Here is a 17,693-nt window from a genome sequence, read left to right as displayed (position 1 = left end):
TATATGTTAAAATGGTTATACAGGAGAAAAATTCCTGGGAATACAAACTGCATGACTTATTGTTTTCAGTGGTGCTGCATCGCCACCTTGTGATAGGTTGTGGTTACTACAGGCTGTGCAGGTCTTGAACTTTACATTTAAATGTAATGTTTATCATTATTTTGATTATTTTACACTTTTTCTTGTAGGTTGATCTATTTCTGCACTTATAGTGCAGTAGTTATCCATGTGGTGGATATGCTGCAGATTTTCCAAGTCTATATTTGCAACAAATCCACAAAAAAACCTGAAGCATATCCACCATGTTTGATCATATCCTATACTATCCTTTATTTGTGAAATAGTATTTTTGGTTGTTATAGTGTTAGGAGGACTGACAATACAATCATTCATTTAAGAGAACATTGAGACCCCTCTTATGAATTTTAGGGACTTCAGTAACAAGGCTGCTTATTATTTATACTAATGTCATTGATATAATACTGGAGATCGCAGCTCTAAGTTCTATTTTTCTGAGCTTAATCAATTGGGTCAGTTTTTGGGACCCTTCTAATGCTGCTTTTATATGGTGATGTTATTTTAGTAGAGTCGTCTCTAGTAAAAGAAAACTGATAAAAATAACTCAAAATACTATAATAATATAGCGTGTCTTACCTGTGTCCACATCATTCGGCCATACACTGGCCTGGCTTCCCCCAGCTGCAGGGGATCTGCCTGTGCCCGGGTAAAACACATCATCCACCGGGCTCTCTAACTCACTGTCGTCCAAGGATTTGGGGCGTTTTGTAGTACTGAGAGACAGTAACAAAGAAAACCATTTTACTTATTATTGGTGTAATTTACTGACCACAAAGCATTTAACATATATTTATCCACTCTAAGGCCTGATTCACACTACGTAAGACACCGTGTCACAGAGCGGCCGATGTCAGTGAAGTTCAGTTCTATTGAATTGGCATTATAAAGTGTTTTTTTCTCTGCACTTAGTGCTGCATCAAGGCTTCACATCCTGGATAACAATGTGATGTCACTTCCTGGATAACATAGTGATGTCACTGCCTGGATAACATGGTGATGTCACTTCCTGGATAACATGGTGATTTCACGACACAACTCCCAGAGCTGTGCGGGCTTTGGCTGCTGGAGAGGATGAAGGCAGGGGGACACTGAGCAACACAGGGCACTGGGGGGGGGGACACTGAGCATCCCTCTGCCATCATCCTCTCCAGCAGCCACTGTCCACACAGCTCTGGGAGTTGGGTCGTGACATGACTATGTTATCCAGTAAGGGACATCACCGTGTTATCCAGGAAGTGACATCACCATTTTATCCAGTAAGTGACATTACCATGTTATCCAGGAAGTGACATCACCATTTTATCCAGGAAGTGACATCACCATTTTTTATTCAGGAAGTGACATCACCATTTTTTATTCAGGAAGTGACATCACCATGTTATCCAGGAAGTGACATCATCATTTTTTTTTTATTCAGGAAGTGACATCACCATGTTATCCAGGAAGTGACATCACCATGTTATCCAGGAAGTGACATCACCATGTTATCCAGGAAGTGAAGCCTTGATGCAGTAGTAAGTGCAGGGGAAAAAGCACTTTATAAGCATTTCCAGTAATAAGTGTATATTGGTAATTTGTATAACTTTTACAATACTTTAATAAAAATTTTCGCCAGACTTCTCTTTTAACTATATAATTTAGTTTTACTGACAGAAATGATAATTCAAGAGAAAAAATGTCTTGTCAGTCCTGACTATTCCTGCTGTAGCTTGATCCAGGTAGGAGCTGTATTACTGTATCACATGGTTAATAAAGCTTCATAGCCATTTGTAGTCCCTGCTTTTTTCTTCCCTTTCTGTGATGCCTCTAAGGAATCCAGACTCCCAATGTACATAGAGTGACAGAATTCTTTTCATGGGATAGTAACTATGAAGTTATCATTGTCACATATTGGACCAGACTTCATAGTCCCTGTACTTCCCTCCTTCCATCTTCTTGTGGATCTAAAGGTCCTTTTTAGGGATGGTCCGAACCGAGCTCGGTTCGGGTTCGTAAGAACCCGAACTCTCGGTAATGATTCCCGATGTCTGCCCGCTCCGTGCAGCGGGTGGATCCAGCGGGAGGACCGCCTGGAAAAGCCATAGGCTGTATCCCAGTTTTCCAGGCGGTCCTCCCGCTGTATTCACCAACTTCGCGGAGCGGGCAGACATCGGGAAACTGATGCCGAGCGTTCGGGTTCATACGGACCCGAACCTCGGCAGTTTCGGACCATCCCTAGTCCTTTTACATTAGCAGATTTGTTGCCCGCGGCGATCATTTGCAGTTCCTTTACACAGCAAATCAAATCGAGCGGCCAGGCTGCACAAATGATTCTTGTATCATTTATGCAGCCCTTCAAACTGACAGCACAGATATGTATATAGGATACACTGTACATATAGGATACACTGTACATATAGATCTGTGCTGTCAGTTTCAAGATCAAAAGCAGTGTAAAATGTTTCAGTCAACCATACATTGTGCATAGTTGCCCTTTAGTTTAAGAAGACCACCCCGACAGAAGACCACTTTTCAATGGGGCTAACCAGAATTAGAAATAACTGCTACTTTCTTGCAAAAACAGCGCCACCCCTGTCCTCAGGTTGTATGTGGTATTACAATTCAGCTTCATCCACTTCAATGGAAATGAACTGCATAACCTATACTGAGGTGAAGAGTGGTGCTGTTTCTGGAAGAAAGTGGCCATGTTTTTCTAAGCCTGTATAAAACCTTTTGCCACCATAAACCTTCAGGTATGTCTATTAATAATTTCCAAATTAATAATGAATAAATTACCTGCTGGATGGAGGCGATGTTAAGGATCTTCGACCAAGTGTCACCTGGTTAATGTTGTAATAGCTTGGGCTCTCCAGGTCAGCCAGTGAGAAGTTAGGACCAGATGCTGTTGCAACAGGTGCTGGAAATCACATGGAAAAGTAAATACTTATAGGAGTTTGACATTCCGTCATGTCTGATTAGTTTACATAAAAAAACTTTGATAGATAACTTTAAAAAAACACCCCGATGTAAAACTGATGTACTATGCCATCCAAAGTGCAGGGCCTAAGATGGTGGGTCATGACACAAGGATTGTCCCTTTAAATCGCTATCGTTTATTTAACTCCTTCAGTTGTCCTTTTGGACATTCAGTACTCACTCTGGGACACGCGGACCAGCTCTGTGACATTCCACACCCCCGAAGTGACGAAACAGTCCTGGAAAGTGAGATGTCCTGCAAACAAATGGACACTGTTACACAATGCAAGCAAAGGAGATTGTTTCTGTGTTCATGATGGGATGAAGCAGTATGAGGCGGGAGGTTATTTAAGGCAACTACGCAGCGTTGTGCATTAACCTGTTAGTGACCGGGCCTGCCTCAGCTAGCTAAATGCTTAATACAGCATTGAAATGGCTGTATAATGCCTTGTATATGTGACAGCTTGGGGACATTACTGGACAAATGTATAAATTACTGTGTAATTTATAGATTTTTTTTCTGTGTCCCATTTTTTTTTTCAGTCTATGCTGAATAACCCGTTTAATAAATTTTTCGATTTATTATGGTCATGTGAATATCTAATTATGCTTTTATAAGTTTTTTATTTTCCTGTAATACATGCACTGAAAAGGATTTTTCTCTCTACTAATCACTTTTTTTTACCGATTTTTTTTGTACTCCTAATTAGATTTATTTTAAATTATATTTTGTCTCATTAAGTGATTACTGTTTCACAACTTTATTTTGGGCTATGTTCATACTATGTAATAACAACGGCTGTCGTTTTTACATAGTGTGAACATACCCTTATACTAATATACTTATGTCATGGAATACTCATGCTAATATATTATTCACAATTAAGGCCACCCAGACACAACGCCTCTTTTTGGCATTTTAAAGCTGTTATTTCGCACCCAAATAACAACTATTATTTAGAAACAACGGCCTTTATTCCAAAAACAGACATTATTTTTTAGTTGTCCATACACGTTTTCCTTTTTTTATCGTCCTTTCACTGTCTTGACTATTATATTCAATGAAATTTTTTAATGCATTTTAGTTTTTTTCTGGCGTTTTATGTGTGAATAATCTTTTTTGTAGTTTAGGTGTTTTTGTGTTCACCAAGATGGCTGAACTTCCTTTTCCTCTGCTATTTCATGACATAGTTGCTGGACCAAAAGGGCCACAAAATGTACAGAAGGGTAGCAAAATGGCCAAAAAAGCCATACACACAGCAGTAGCATTTTTTGAGATGACTGGAACATTTCCATTGAAGTCTATGGTAGAAAAAAACGCCACAGATTTCCGAAAAAAAAGCGCCACAGCCTCAGGATTCTGCATTATGGAAAAAATGCCATAGAGCCTCAAAAACACCAGAGAAGAGGGGAAAAGGCTGCAAAAAAAAAAAAAAAAAAAAGGCATTCCATTTTTATTGGTGTTTTCCCCAGATTTTAAGGTAGTGTGAAGTCAGACTAAGGACAATCAGTCCACCTGAAGTAGAATAATATTTCAGTGGCCACCATTGCTGAAACATGCTAAACCACGGATGTTATGTTATACCCAAAACAATGGACGTTATTTTAAGTATCAAACAATGACCAGAAAAAATGCCATCTGAGGGCTAATTTTTTCATGACCTGTAGTTCTTGGCTATGTTCACACTCTGTTTAAAATGACATCTGTCATTTTGAGTTTAAAGGGAATCTCACTAGATTTATGCCACATTAAATGAAGACAGCATAAACTAGTGATATAAATGCTGAACAAATTGGTTTATTACTTACATCACTTTGTTCAGATGTTCTCCTAATATGCAGGAGAATAGGATTCTTGCCACACCCCTCTCCCCGCCCTTAGCTGCTGATTGACAGTTGACTGCTTATACATAACATGAATAGATAGTCAGCAGCTGGTGTTTTCTGCTTCTCATGAATATCCAGGACCACTGAGCTCATGCACATAATGGAGAGGACTACTTATTGTCCATGTTATTCAGGAGGAGATCTCTGGATCAGCTGCACAGGACAATGTAAGTGATACATCATTCTGTTCAGTTTCTCTGTCACTAGTTTAGGCTACCCAATTCTGTCAACTCTTTGGGCGGACAATGGAATCCGCCAGAGCATAGAATGGAGCCTATGTGACAAGCGTAACTGGGAGTCTCTTTAAAATAACGTCCTTCATTTCGCTTTTGGCCGTCCGTCAGTTCAATGACAGCTGTTGGTACATTATTATAGTGGACTAGGTGGACTAATTGGCCTTTGGGTGAGTCTTTAAATGAAAAGCCATAGCATTTAATAGTAAAAACGGTAAAAGGATGATGAAGAAAGAAAAACTGTGTGTGAACAACTAAAAAATAACGCCCACTATTTGCAATAGATGTCCAAAAATAATTGTCATGTTCGTTATTTTGACAGCCGCGCAGACGTCGGTCATTTTGTACACTGTGTGCATTGGACGTCTGTCATCCCACTGACTTAAATGCATTGCATTACATTGTGGCAATAACGGACGCCTTCGATTTTTTTGTATGTGCAAAATGGAAATGGGGTTTTAAGAAAATTTTGTGGTGAAGGATTTTTTCCAACTTTGAAATTTAAAAAAAAAACTTTTTAAAGGCAACCTGTCACCTTAGAATAGAGGGAAGAGCCCGCCCGACCCCCGGTGGAGCCCTGGATACTTACCTCATCCTGGTCTGCGCACGCGATATGTAAATGAGAAAAGATGAGTCCGACATCCATGCGAAATTACTGCTCCAGTGATTTCCTATGGACGTCGGACTCATCTCTTCTCATTTACATAATGCGCACAGACCGTCAGGCGACAATTTCTCCGTGGAGGAGCCGGCTTCTGGAGCGGGACTTACAGGAAGAGGTAAGTATCCGGGGCTCTACCGGGTGGTCGGGCGGGCTCTTCCCTCTCTTCTCAGGTGACAGGTTCCCTTTAAGTCCCCCTATGGTACTTTTATACACATCATTGCATTACTTATGTAGCACAGGCTTTTACTAGTAGACCTTATTAGTAGAGTGATTCTCAAGCATGCTCAGCTTCTTCTGAACCTAAGCGTGCGGCATTTGATTACCGGTGGCTGAAGAAGTTGGATGCAGCTCTAGTCCTGGAAACATGGATACAGCCTTTGGCCTATGATTGTATCCATGTTTTCCAGGAAGCCTTAGGGATGCATTAAACTTCTTCAGCCACCGGTAATCAAATGCCACACGCTCGCGTCGGAAATACCTGAGAGTGGTAGAGATTCCCTCATCTGTATAGTAGAGTTAACATAGGTGCCTGTCAATGGGCACCCTGCCATTACATTATGGGGGTGCCCCTTGGAGGTCTGACAGTGTGACACCTGTCAGACAACCACCTAATGCTGCGTTTACACGAAACGATAATTGGCCCGATTGTACGATTAACGATGTCGGAGTAACGATTTTTTTTTCATTACGATCAGCGTTTATACGGTACGATATATCGTACGGAAAATTCGTTTTGCGATCGCTTAAGCCTATCTCAGACATTGGTTAAATCGGCGAACGACTGTTCACACGGAACGATCTGCGAATTTTTTTACGAACGACGATTTGATATGATGAAAGATCAAAATGAACGATTTCTTGTTCGTCGTTTGATTGTTCGCTGCGTTTACACGTACGATTATCGTTCGAATTCGATCGTTATCGCTCAAATTCGCACGATAATCGTTACGTGTAAACGCACCTTAAATGCTACATCAGTGGGACTTGTCAGTCATTAACAGCAGGTGTCTGCTTCATACTCTACTTCTCTTGCCAGTCATGTTAATGGTGAACACCACAACGAGACTAACCAATTTGAAGTCATCTGGCGCTCCCTCATTTTTGTATTTTTGTTCCTATATATGTAAATGGTGTTGGGGAGAGGAAGTGTCACAATGCATGTGTGCAGAGGCACTTACCATTGGGAGGAGGCTTTATGTCCACCTCTGTCTGCTGGTTTGTGTTATCTGACTGCCCGGAATCTGTAGGTAAAAACAAGAAGGGTGTTTTATAGATTTTTGTTATATAATGTAATTTAACATTTTATTGTAAATATTGCACATATATACAAATTCTGATTTGCATACAGTATCTATCTTTCTATTTAATACTCTATTTCATATCTATCAATTTTACAATATCAGTCGTAATTTTAGTTTAAAAATTTTGAAACGTAAAAGGCAACAAGAAAACAGGAGACATAAAATGATCTAAAGAACTATAGAGACATAACTGAACTCTAGAACTAAGATTGGTCGGGTATAGAAATACAGCAATTCAGCACTTAGATCACAGGTGTCAACTACAATTTCCAACGTGCCTGGACAACTAAAGCTTTGGCTGTCCAAGCATTATGGGAATTGTAGTTTTGCAACAGCTGGAGGGCCGCAAGTTTGACGCCCCCTGATTTATGTTAACAGAAAAATGAACCTTCCTTTGTAGGTAAAACTATTAAATGTGTAATGAACCAGATGAAAACATTGCATATATAGTATGTTTGCTCACTATAATAAATGTTGGGGTCCTTAAAGGAAACCAATCAGACCAAATGGGCTGATATGGTTCCCTGGAGCGCTGTATAAAGCTCCTGAGCAGCGTGGCACGCACCGGCTGTGGCTGCTGCAGGAGCTTTATACCGGAGAAAAACGACTTTTATTACCTGAGCGCGCAACAGGCAGAGGCAGGGAGGTAGTCATCTGGGCAGCTCCCCGTCCGTATCTAGTCTCCGCTTTCTGCCTATCAACGTGTTCGGTGGGATGATTGATGGGCAGAGTGGCCAGTAATGGACCTCTCTGCCTGTCAATCATCCCCTCCAAGCTCGCTGACAGACAGATCGCAGTGCCTAGACATGGGGAGCGTTACGTGCCGCGGGCTGCTCAGGAGCTTTATGCAGCGCTCCAGGGAACCATATCAGCCCAATTGGGCTGATTGGTTCCCTTTAATGGGTCTTTAGTAGAGGTGCGCAAACCTTGAGTGTGTGGCATTTGACTACTGGCTGAAGAAGTTGGATGCAGCCCTAAGGCTGTCTGAAAAACATGGATAGAACCATAGGTCTTAGGCTGTATCAATGTTTTCCTGGTCTCCTAAGGGCTTCATCCAATTTCTACAGCTGCTGGTAATCATATACCGCACAACCCAAGCATGCTGAAGATTCCCTCATCTCTCAGTCTTTATCAAGACCTACTAAGGTATGAAACATCACGTTGTGGTGATTAGTGCAATAAGAATTTTAACGCATACATAGACGGAATGCTGCCACTTTTTACTTAGGCTTTGTTTCCACAATGTGAGAAAAATGCCTTTTTTTTTTTTTTTTTTTTTTTTTTTTTTTTACAATGACGATCATTATTAATTATCATTATTGATGGCTGTTATTTAATAAAAAATAAAATAAATAAAGGCTTTTTTTTCACCTAAAAACACATTGTGGAAACATAGCCATGCTCTATAGGATGCATTCAATGATTGTCTGGCTGAACCCTAAGGCTATGATCACACAGTATAATAATACCAAAATATAGCCGTAATTTTGAGGTAAAAATATTGCCATATTTTAATTGTATATTGTGTTCTGTTGAAGTTATTGGCCGGCAGTGCACCCACCATATAGGATAACAGGGGTAATTGCTAACAAACGTTTTAATAATAAACATACTTATTATTTACCACCACTTATTAGTTATGTTTTTGCAAAAAATAACAGTTTTTTTCATCTGTTTACACACTCTTTTTACATATTGTGTTATTTTCACTAAAAATGACAGCAGGTTTTTTTATTTTATTTTACTGTGTGAACATTGCCTAAGGAGGATAAGTACACGGGCAATTGAAAAAAGATGCAGAACTAACAGGCATGGAATGATATATACACAGTCGAAAACATCACTGGCACCTTTATTCGCCCTAATAGGGGGAAATTTAGTATGTCAGATGGAGTGGTAGATTGGTAGATAAGATTTAGGACGTGTCTGGATGTGTCTAGTAGGTGACAATTGTAAGATAATCAAAAGAGTCAGAGAACTCAAACCAGTAGCCGCATTGCTAGCAATGGGCTGGAGTAAGGGTATGTTCACACTGGCGAGGAATTTCAAGCTGAATCCGTGCTTTATTTTACCCATATTCCACCTGAAATTCCGCCTTAAGATATGTGCAGAGCAATCTCCCATTGTGCTCAATGGAATTTCCACTCTGTTGTTTACATGGCATAATTTGTGCACGGAATGTTTCGCCTTTAATCCACTTTCAACCCAAAGAATTAACATTAGGCGGATTCCGCTAGGGAAATCCCATAGAAGTCATTGGGACTGTTAATTTCCGCTCAAATTCCACGCCAATTCCGCACAAATTCTGCCCCAACTCAAGAAGGGTAATTTTCCTTAGGAAAATGTCCTCTTCAAATCCTCAGTGTGAACATACCCTAATAGAGTGGAATTTGAGGAGACGTACAAGGATGTGATACGAGTGGCATCTATCTCATATCTATGCTTACTTGTTTTGAGCCTATCTATATATCTATTTCATATCTGTCTACTATCCTATAGCGATCTATTATCTATCTCATAATATCGTACATTGCACTTCAGTCATTGCCTCTTTTGACCTGCAAAACCTTTTCTTATTTTCTGTTTATAGAAGGGCCAAGATTCCCATCTGGCTCTGAGAGCACATCTTTACTCCAGTCTATTTTCGAGGAAAAAGGGCATTTTTCCCCCCCTCGGCGCATTTTCATCTATCGCACTGATTTGTTTATCTTTGTCTCTTTCAGTTCACTTAAGGGTGCTTTAAACTGTTGATAACACGTTCTTTTTATTATTAATGGTTCATTGGAGAGAGAGGGCAGAATATAGAGGAGAATATCACAGAACTGTTGTGAATTGCTGGCAGCCATTTTAAAACTTGGCAGCCATTTTAGGGCTGGCTGACGGTCCTCGGGAATAAGAAGGAGAGAGGCGAGATTAGGGATACAGAGTCAAAAAGAAATCAAACATATCTACAAAAAGCCAGGTTAACAAGTAAAACAAACATACTCGTATAAATCCAGAATGAAAGCAGAGCTGGTGGCTTTCTTGTCTGATAAACACATTTGTGGAGAAGTTCAAGTACGCTCGCTCACTAAATACTACTCGTAGGGAAGAAATATCAGGTTTTATCATTTACCAACACAATTTTATCATCTAGTAGAGATCCTGTAGACTTTACCATACAATAGGAAGTCTGGTGGCTTGTAGTCCCAGCTGCCAAGTAGGCAAAGGGATCTGATATTTACACAGTCTCCCTACTGCTAACCTATGGGCATGTCATTCAGTCAACACAGAATCTCACATAGCTTCTATTAAGAATTTTTTTTAAGTTGAAAAGTTAATCATATATATATGTAATAATTATATATATATATATATATATATATATATGTTATTTGTATTATTTTTATGGCAGGTAATGAGAATCTTCACTATTAACAATTATGACAGCTATAAAGAAAGTTGTGACTTTTTGTAATATATATAAAGATATTTTTATAATTGTAAAAATATAAATATTTTGTAGGATTATATATATAATAAATATATATATATATATATTTTTTTTATTTATTTATTTTTTTTGTAAAATGTATAAACTTTATGTAGCTTTTCCTTGCACCAAAAGGTCAATGATGTTTTTGTACTTAAAATAGTACAGTTGAAATGACGGCCGTTTCTATTGGATAGCAATCATTTAACAACAAATAACGGCCATGATTTGAAAACAATGGCTATTAAAAAAAAACACAAAAAAAAAAACAGACATTATTTGACGTTATATGACGGCCATCCAATAATTTGAAAGAGAGGGCCCAAAGCAATGACACACTAATGGCACTAAAGATGGCTATGCTCTGATTAGCTATCAGCCAGCGGACGCTTATTCCTCCTGTCCCACCCATACACATGCCCGCTTGGTTCTGCTGGGCATGCATGTGTTCTCAATGGGAAGAAGAGAAAAAGCCGCTGCCAAACACCTCCGACAGCTGCTTATCTACAGGAAGAACAGGCATTGTAAGTCAGCGAGCCCGATCCTTTTATCCCCCTTTTTTTGGTGTTCGATCCCTTTATCCCCTGACAAGATATGTTGGTGGAGTCAGCACACTCTCATATATGTCAGTCAACCATCCTGTCAAAATCAACGGGTTTAGATGACATTTGTAGGCACCTTAAGCGTTATCCTAAAGATATGAGAAACTTGTGTAGTTGTGGAAAAATGCTACAATGAAACAGATAGGTGGGGTTCACATATCAATTAGAGAAGGATATAATGGGGTCTGGATTTATTAGAAAGGGCCTGGGAAAGTGGTAGCTTAGAGCTGCTCTTTGTGCCATATCTATCCCATCAGTGTAGCCTTTTAGTGTTTGTCACAGTCAGATGTTGCTGGCAGCAATGGGTCCTATATTCTCGTCTTCCTCACCCCCTGTCCCTGTGCCAGCCTCATCCTCACCTCCTCCCTTCTCTGAAGCCCCCAAGGGCTGCCGAGCCTCTAGGTCTCCTCCATCATCTTATCTGTGGCTCCAGCTGATAAATCAGAGCCGGGAGCTGCCCCTCACACACACCATGCATGGGATTATCTACCCACCTCCCCTCATGCTGAACTCCCCTGAGCTGGCACACACACAGCGAATGGGGACCAGAGACAAGGAACAAAATGGCCATTATTGTGTGTGCAATCAAATCAACATATCCCTACACACTATATATGAAAGCATCTACATATTATAGGGTTCTGCACTGATGGGATTCAGCCGAATGCAGAGACAAAGGAGGCTACTGTATGTAAGCAAGGATTTGCATATTACAAATCAGCAGAAGGAATGGAGCTGGTAATCTAGGTGTGATTTCACCTCCAGAAAGTGATAAAGCTTCGTCCTGCATGTACAATCTTACCTGGGGATGCTAATGGCTGCTAGGCCATCTTACATTATGCTACTGGATATTTAAATGTGTTTTTCCCCACATACACTTGTATGTTGTAAATCCTCTTATAGTCTTACGTACAACAGTCAATGAGCTGGTATTCTGTAGATTGGGATCAAATCTATGCACCCTCTGGGGTATCTCCATTTGTGGTGAGGTATTCTTTATAATATTGAAATTGGATTCAATGATAAGTAGAAAAAAAAAGTTAAAGGTTATAATAGACTAGAATCCATTTTTATTAGAATGGCTATGTTGGTATCTAAATTCTCATTTCCATATTTTTGTTCCTTCATAGGAACAAATTGCAATACGGTACCCGCTTACCCCTGAAGCTAGGATCGAGATGGAGGTGGAGCACCAGTATTGAGGAGAAGTCTTACTTTCCTCCTCCCAAATAATCCTTTTAGGCTATAGTCCCAGTTCGGTATCGTAGTAAAGAAAGGTGGCGGTCTCGTAATATTGACAGCCCAAAATAATGATCATTATTTGTAGCTGTCAGTATTACGAGATAGCTGCCGAAGTGGGAAAATAGCGTTTATGTCATAGGCCAGGATTATACCTGCATATACTGTGCCCCATTGTTACTTGATACCACTTATTCCTAGAACTGAGACATATACAGTTTTGGAAATGATATGCTTAGATTATAATTATTAAGCAATATTGAGTATTTCCTTAGCCCCTCACAGACCTCTCCTATCAGTCTTCGATAGTTGCCTAACAAATCTACACTTTGGCTTCCCAAGTTCTTTGGCAATACGGTAACTAGAGCTGCAGGGATGTGATAAAGCTGTATATAGCATATACTGTAAAGCTTGCCATAGACTTATGAAAACTTATCACCCCTTACCCCCGTCATTTTCTGACGAGTGCCAGAAACCTTTGCTATTCTTCAGGGAAAACTAAGAGTCAGGATTAAATCTATAAAGTTGTTTTCTTCTTTTCCCTGAAAACAGGATTTGCTTTTGCAAGGCACCATAAGCATTGGGTTGTCAGTACATTCTATCAAAAATCTAATCTCTATGCCCATTGAAGAAGATAGAGGCATCTGTCACAATTCAGTGACAAATATGGTTTTCCAATTTGACCAGAAGGGATCAATATACCAAACATGAATTGCTTTACATTCATGTCTGCGTGTGACTGCAGACGTATAACGATAGGGACTACAGGGCCCAGAATGCATGGGAGATCAGAAATTGTTGGGCTCATAAGCTGCCCACAGATGGCCATGTTGGCAAGAGTTGGTGAAAGGGGAGGTAAGTTCTGCACCTGATGCTCTTATTACTGAGCAGATCTGGGCTGCAGCTGTGGCCCCTCAGCCTGCTCCCCCCACCACCATTCCTGGCCTATGCCCTGATATTTGGTAAATGAAAGAAGACAATGAAGGATGCAAAAGACATTGCTCCCCTCTCTTTGTTGTATGAGGTTATTTTTTGCATTACAATGTTAGCCGCCTTTAAGCTTGAGGTTCTCGGTCTTGTTTTCTGTAGCTGTATATATGTTGTGTTACTAAGCATAGTTGTATCATACTGTATACTAAAAATGGAGTGTTTTATGGTTTGGACAGTGCAATTTAATATTACAGGATATTGGGGACATCTATAGTTTGGAAAGGGGCTGAGTAAGCCCAGGTAGCTATATTTTTTACATAGATGGTATCATATTGCCTTATGCTGCGTTTACACGAAACGATAATTGGCCCGATTGTACGATTAACGATGTCGGAGTAAAGATTTTTTTTTCATAACGGTCAGTGTTTAGATATATATCGTACGGAAATTCGTTTTGCGATCGCTTAAGCTTTTCTCACACATTGGCTAAATTGGCGAACGACTGTTTACACGGAACAATCTGCGAATTTTTTGCGAGCAACGATTTTGGAACATGTTGTAAGATCAAAATGAACGATTTCTCGTTCGTCGTTTGATCGTTCGCAGTGTTTACACGTGCGATTATCGTGCGAATTCGCACGATAATCGTTTCGTGTAAACGCAGCATCAGAAGCTGTATTGAATGGGAAAATAAGGCTCTGCCTGGATCCTGTTTCAGTTGCATACGGAGTATTAGATGAGGTTGTGTAAAACAGAACACCCCTATAGAGACTAAGTATTGCAGTGCACGTTTTCATCGTTCATTCATATGAAGTCACACAGTGCTTTGACCACATTGTCTCTCCCTATAGGAGTGTAAGCTCTGCAGACCAGGATGACCTTATCCCTGCATAGAAGTGTCAGTTGCTGTAGTAAATAGTATTACTGAGTATTCCCTAGTGGTGATTCGGTGACGGGTATAAATAAAATGCACTGAATGTGAAGTGTTGGTGTAGATCCAGTTCTGCATCTGTTTGGCAAGAGGCCAAGATTCATTTTGTTTAACCCTGTGTGACTAAGGCTGAGCGAGGGAGGGGAGCGGTGAGGATTGAGAGTGAGGAGAGCAGCGAGGAGATACCACAAAAGAGACAGTTTCCCTGCAAGAGACAATTTCTATTTTATACTCCCAACTTTTCTACTTTTCATTACTTTCTCTGCTATTTCCAGCTCCCCACTGTCTTGATCTCTACTAATCTTGGTCTATGCCTGCTTATGGATAGGCCTTACTCCTCAGTGTCTGTTTTTTACTGCCTCCTTCCTCACTTTGCCATCTCCTTCCATTCTGTCCTGTCTCCTGCTTTAGCCTCCTCTTTTTTTTTCCCTTTCTTTTACTCTATTGCCCTAAAGTCCCTTTTACACTGACCAAAGGAGGCAGGATAGTGATTGCTGGATCGGTGCTGGTTTACTAAGCTTTCACAATTGATTTCCATTAATCATAAATTATAGCTGCACAAATGATCTTTGGATCGTCCATGCCACCTTTCACTTTATCCACTGATTTAATTCTCACTCTCTTCTATCTGTCTTTCCTTTCTCCTCTATCTCTTCTTCTTGTTTATCTCTTCTGTCCTCCATGCCTTCCTTACTGACTGTTTCCCTTTCTTTTGCTTCCCTTGCACTACTAACCTGTCTCCCTGTTCTCTTTCTGTGGTATCTGATTCGGTCTTATCTGTTCTATTATTTTGGTCTCTTCAGTATCTACAACTTTAGTTTCCTCTACGTTTATGTCTGTCTACTCTTCTGTTCTTATTAGAGATGAGCGAACCTGGAGCATGCTTGAGTCCATCCGAACCCGAACTTTCGGCATTTGATTAGCGGTGGCTGCTGAAGTTGGATAAAGCCCTAAGGTTATGTGGAAATCATGGATATAGTCATTGGCTGTATCCATGTTTTCCAGACAACCTTAGAGCTTTATCCAAGTTCAGCAGCCCCAGCTAATCAAATGCCGAACGTTCGGGTTCGGATCGACCCGAACCCAGTTCGCTCATCTCCAGTCCTAATATATTAGCCATCTCTTTCTCCCTTTGCATTATTTCCAGAACTATAGTTTTATGCATTGGGAGGTTCCATTCCAGGTTTCATCAGTTATTGCAGCCTCTATAAATATCTAAAAAAAAAATACAAAATTTTGATCCTGCTATGTGTAGTGCCGCTGGCCCGCACCAGGGGGAGGCAAAACATGATATTCTCACATACCTTTGCTAGCTATGCTGCTTTTTATATTTGTACAAAGGTGTCAGAAATAACATATATGACTGGTTCTGTACTAGTACTAAAGGCCAGTGGGTGTACGTGCGATTAAGCATTTGTATGGCCTTGGTATAAATTTCCCTAGCAATTATTTGTCCTCTATGAAAAAATAGTAGATGGACTTTCTTTGCCATCCATAAGCATAAGGATCACTGTTTACAGTTGTAACAGTTTATGACGTGTATGAACATATTTTATGTGCCCATATTACAGCTGTCAGTTTCCGGCCGACAGAACGGGACTTCTGTTCGTAATATGGACAGAAAGACATGCCGCGCGCTTGTGGGAAAACGGCCTAGGGTCCAGGGTGCTCTAGACACAGGCTCCATAAAACTACACCTGCTGCCTCATGGCTGAATACAGGTGTATCTGTTGTTGTTTTTTTAATTTCCCTTTTGTTTTTTATTTTTGCTTTTTTTTCATATTTCTTATATAGAAATTGATGTTCTAAATTGGAAAAAACATGGGGGGAGATTTATTAAACTGGTGTAAAGTATGATTGTCTTAGTTGCCCCTAGAAACCAATCAGATTCTACCTTTCATTCCTCACAAATTCTCTGAAAAATAAAAGGTGGAATCTGGTTGGTTGCTAGGGGCAATTAAGACAATTATACTTTACACCAGTTTGATAAATCTCCCCCATGGTTTTAAAAGGGTTATCCCGTGTTAAACATTTTATATATAATGCTGGCCTGTTGGAAAACATAATAACCATGTTATCCTTACCTCTCCCTCCTCCCCCGGTGTCCTATCGTGGCCTCTCTGGTGTCCCTGCTGTCTGCAGCTGCCACCACTTCTGAGACGAACTTGTCTCGGGAGTGACAGCCCGCACAGCCAATAACTAGCCATGGTGCTGTCCCGTCTCAGTTAGTGATTGGCTGAACACCTATCTTTCCAAAGCCAAGTTCATAACGTAAGTGGGAGGGCTGCAGTCAGCAGGGACACCGGAGAGGCCGCAACAGGATACTGGGCTGCATACACACGTTCAGTGTTTTCCAGGTCCGTGGATGTAGTCCGCTAGCTACCTCTGTGATCTGTGCAAAACTGTCAGTTTTTGCATCCATTTTAGATCCGTGTCCATGTTTTTCACGAACTAGTTAAAGTTGTGTACTAGTTTAAATACAGTTTACAGTTAAAAGAAAACTTTCTGCTTCCAAAACCAAACGTGATCTGTGCTTTCCACGGATGATGAATGTACACGGATGTCACATCTGTGTACATCCATGGAAAACAGAGATCTATGAGTTCTATGGGGGAATCCGTGTTGTGCTTTTATGACATGTCTTATTCTTTCACTGAATGCATTGGGGATTAGAGATGGTCCGAACAGAGTTCGGTTCGGGTTCGTACGAACCCGAACACTTGGTAATGATTCCCGCTGTCTGCCCGCTCCGTGCAGCGGGCGGATCCAGCGGGAGGACCGCCTGGAAAACTGGGATACAGCCATAGCCATAGGCTGTATCCCAGTTTTCAGGGCGTTACTCCCGCTGGATCCGCCCGCTCCACGGAGCGGGCAGACAGCGGGAATCTGCTGCCGAGCGTTCGGGTTCATACGAACCCGAACCTCGGCAGGTTCGGACCATCCCTATTGGGGATCCATGAAAACACTGAACATCTGAATAGCCCAATACAAAGCAATGGGCTATAAAATTGTCTGTGCGCATTACTAATAGGATAGTATTTCCCACCCCTAATATCAGAGAAGGGGTGGGGATATGAAGCAAAGAGGCATGCCAGTTTGCAGCTTTTCATACCACCTCTCCAACCTGCTTTACTTTTCCCCCTACACTACATGATAGATAGTCAGGATTCGGCTTCCAGATCATTGAGGTGGAGCTGAGAGGTGTGCTAGCCTGTGACTCTTTACACCACCCCTCTGACTCTTTACACCACCCCTCTGACTCTTTACACCACCCCTCTGACTCTTTGCAATATTGAATAAAGATAATTTTCTATATTTTTACACCGTAGATAAATCAACTAAAGATACTGAAGTTTTTTCAGCTGAATGTGCACTGACAGAGTCCATTCTTAAGATAGGTA

General features: G+C 40.7%; 1 protein-coding gene across 5 annotated transcripts in view; it reads right to left on the bottom strand.

Moving 5' to 3' along the window:
• The window catches only part of NFIX (nuclear factor I X), a 123,946-nt gene that overhangs the window by 22,622 nt on the left and 83,631 nt on the right, over positions 1–17,693 (bottom strand). For all 5 annotated transcript variants that reach the window (XM_069947060.1, XM_069947053.1, XM_069947078.1 and 2 more), the window contains 4 exons: positions 6,996–7,058; positions 3,215–3,289; positions 2,854–2,974; positions 655–791 (listed from right to left, as the gene is read on the bottom strand). In XM_069947060.1, the coding sequence (XP_069803161.1) occupies positions 655–791; positions 2,854–2,974; positions 3,215–3,289; positions 6,996–7,058 (396 nt within the window). The remainder of the gene's footprint in view (positions 1–654; positions 792–2,853; positions 2,975–3,214; positions 3,290–6,995; positions 7,059–17,693) is intronic.

This window comes from Dendropsophus ebraccatus, chromosome 1 (assembly GCF_027789765.1).
Source record: "Dendropsophus ebraccatus isolate aDenEbr1 chromosome 1, aDenEbr1.pat, whole genome shotgun sequence".
NCBI lineage: Eukaryota > Metazoa > Chordata > Amphibia > Anura > Hylidae > Dendropsophus > Dendropsophus ebraccatus.
This window is presented reverse-complemented; position numbering and strand designations above follow the sequence as displayed.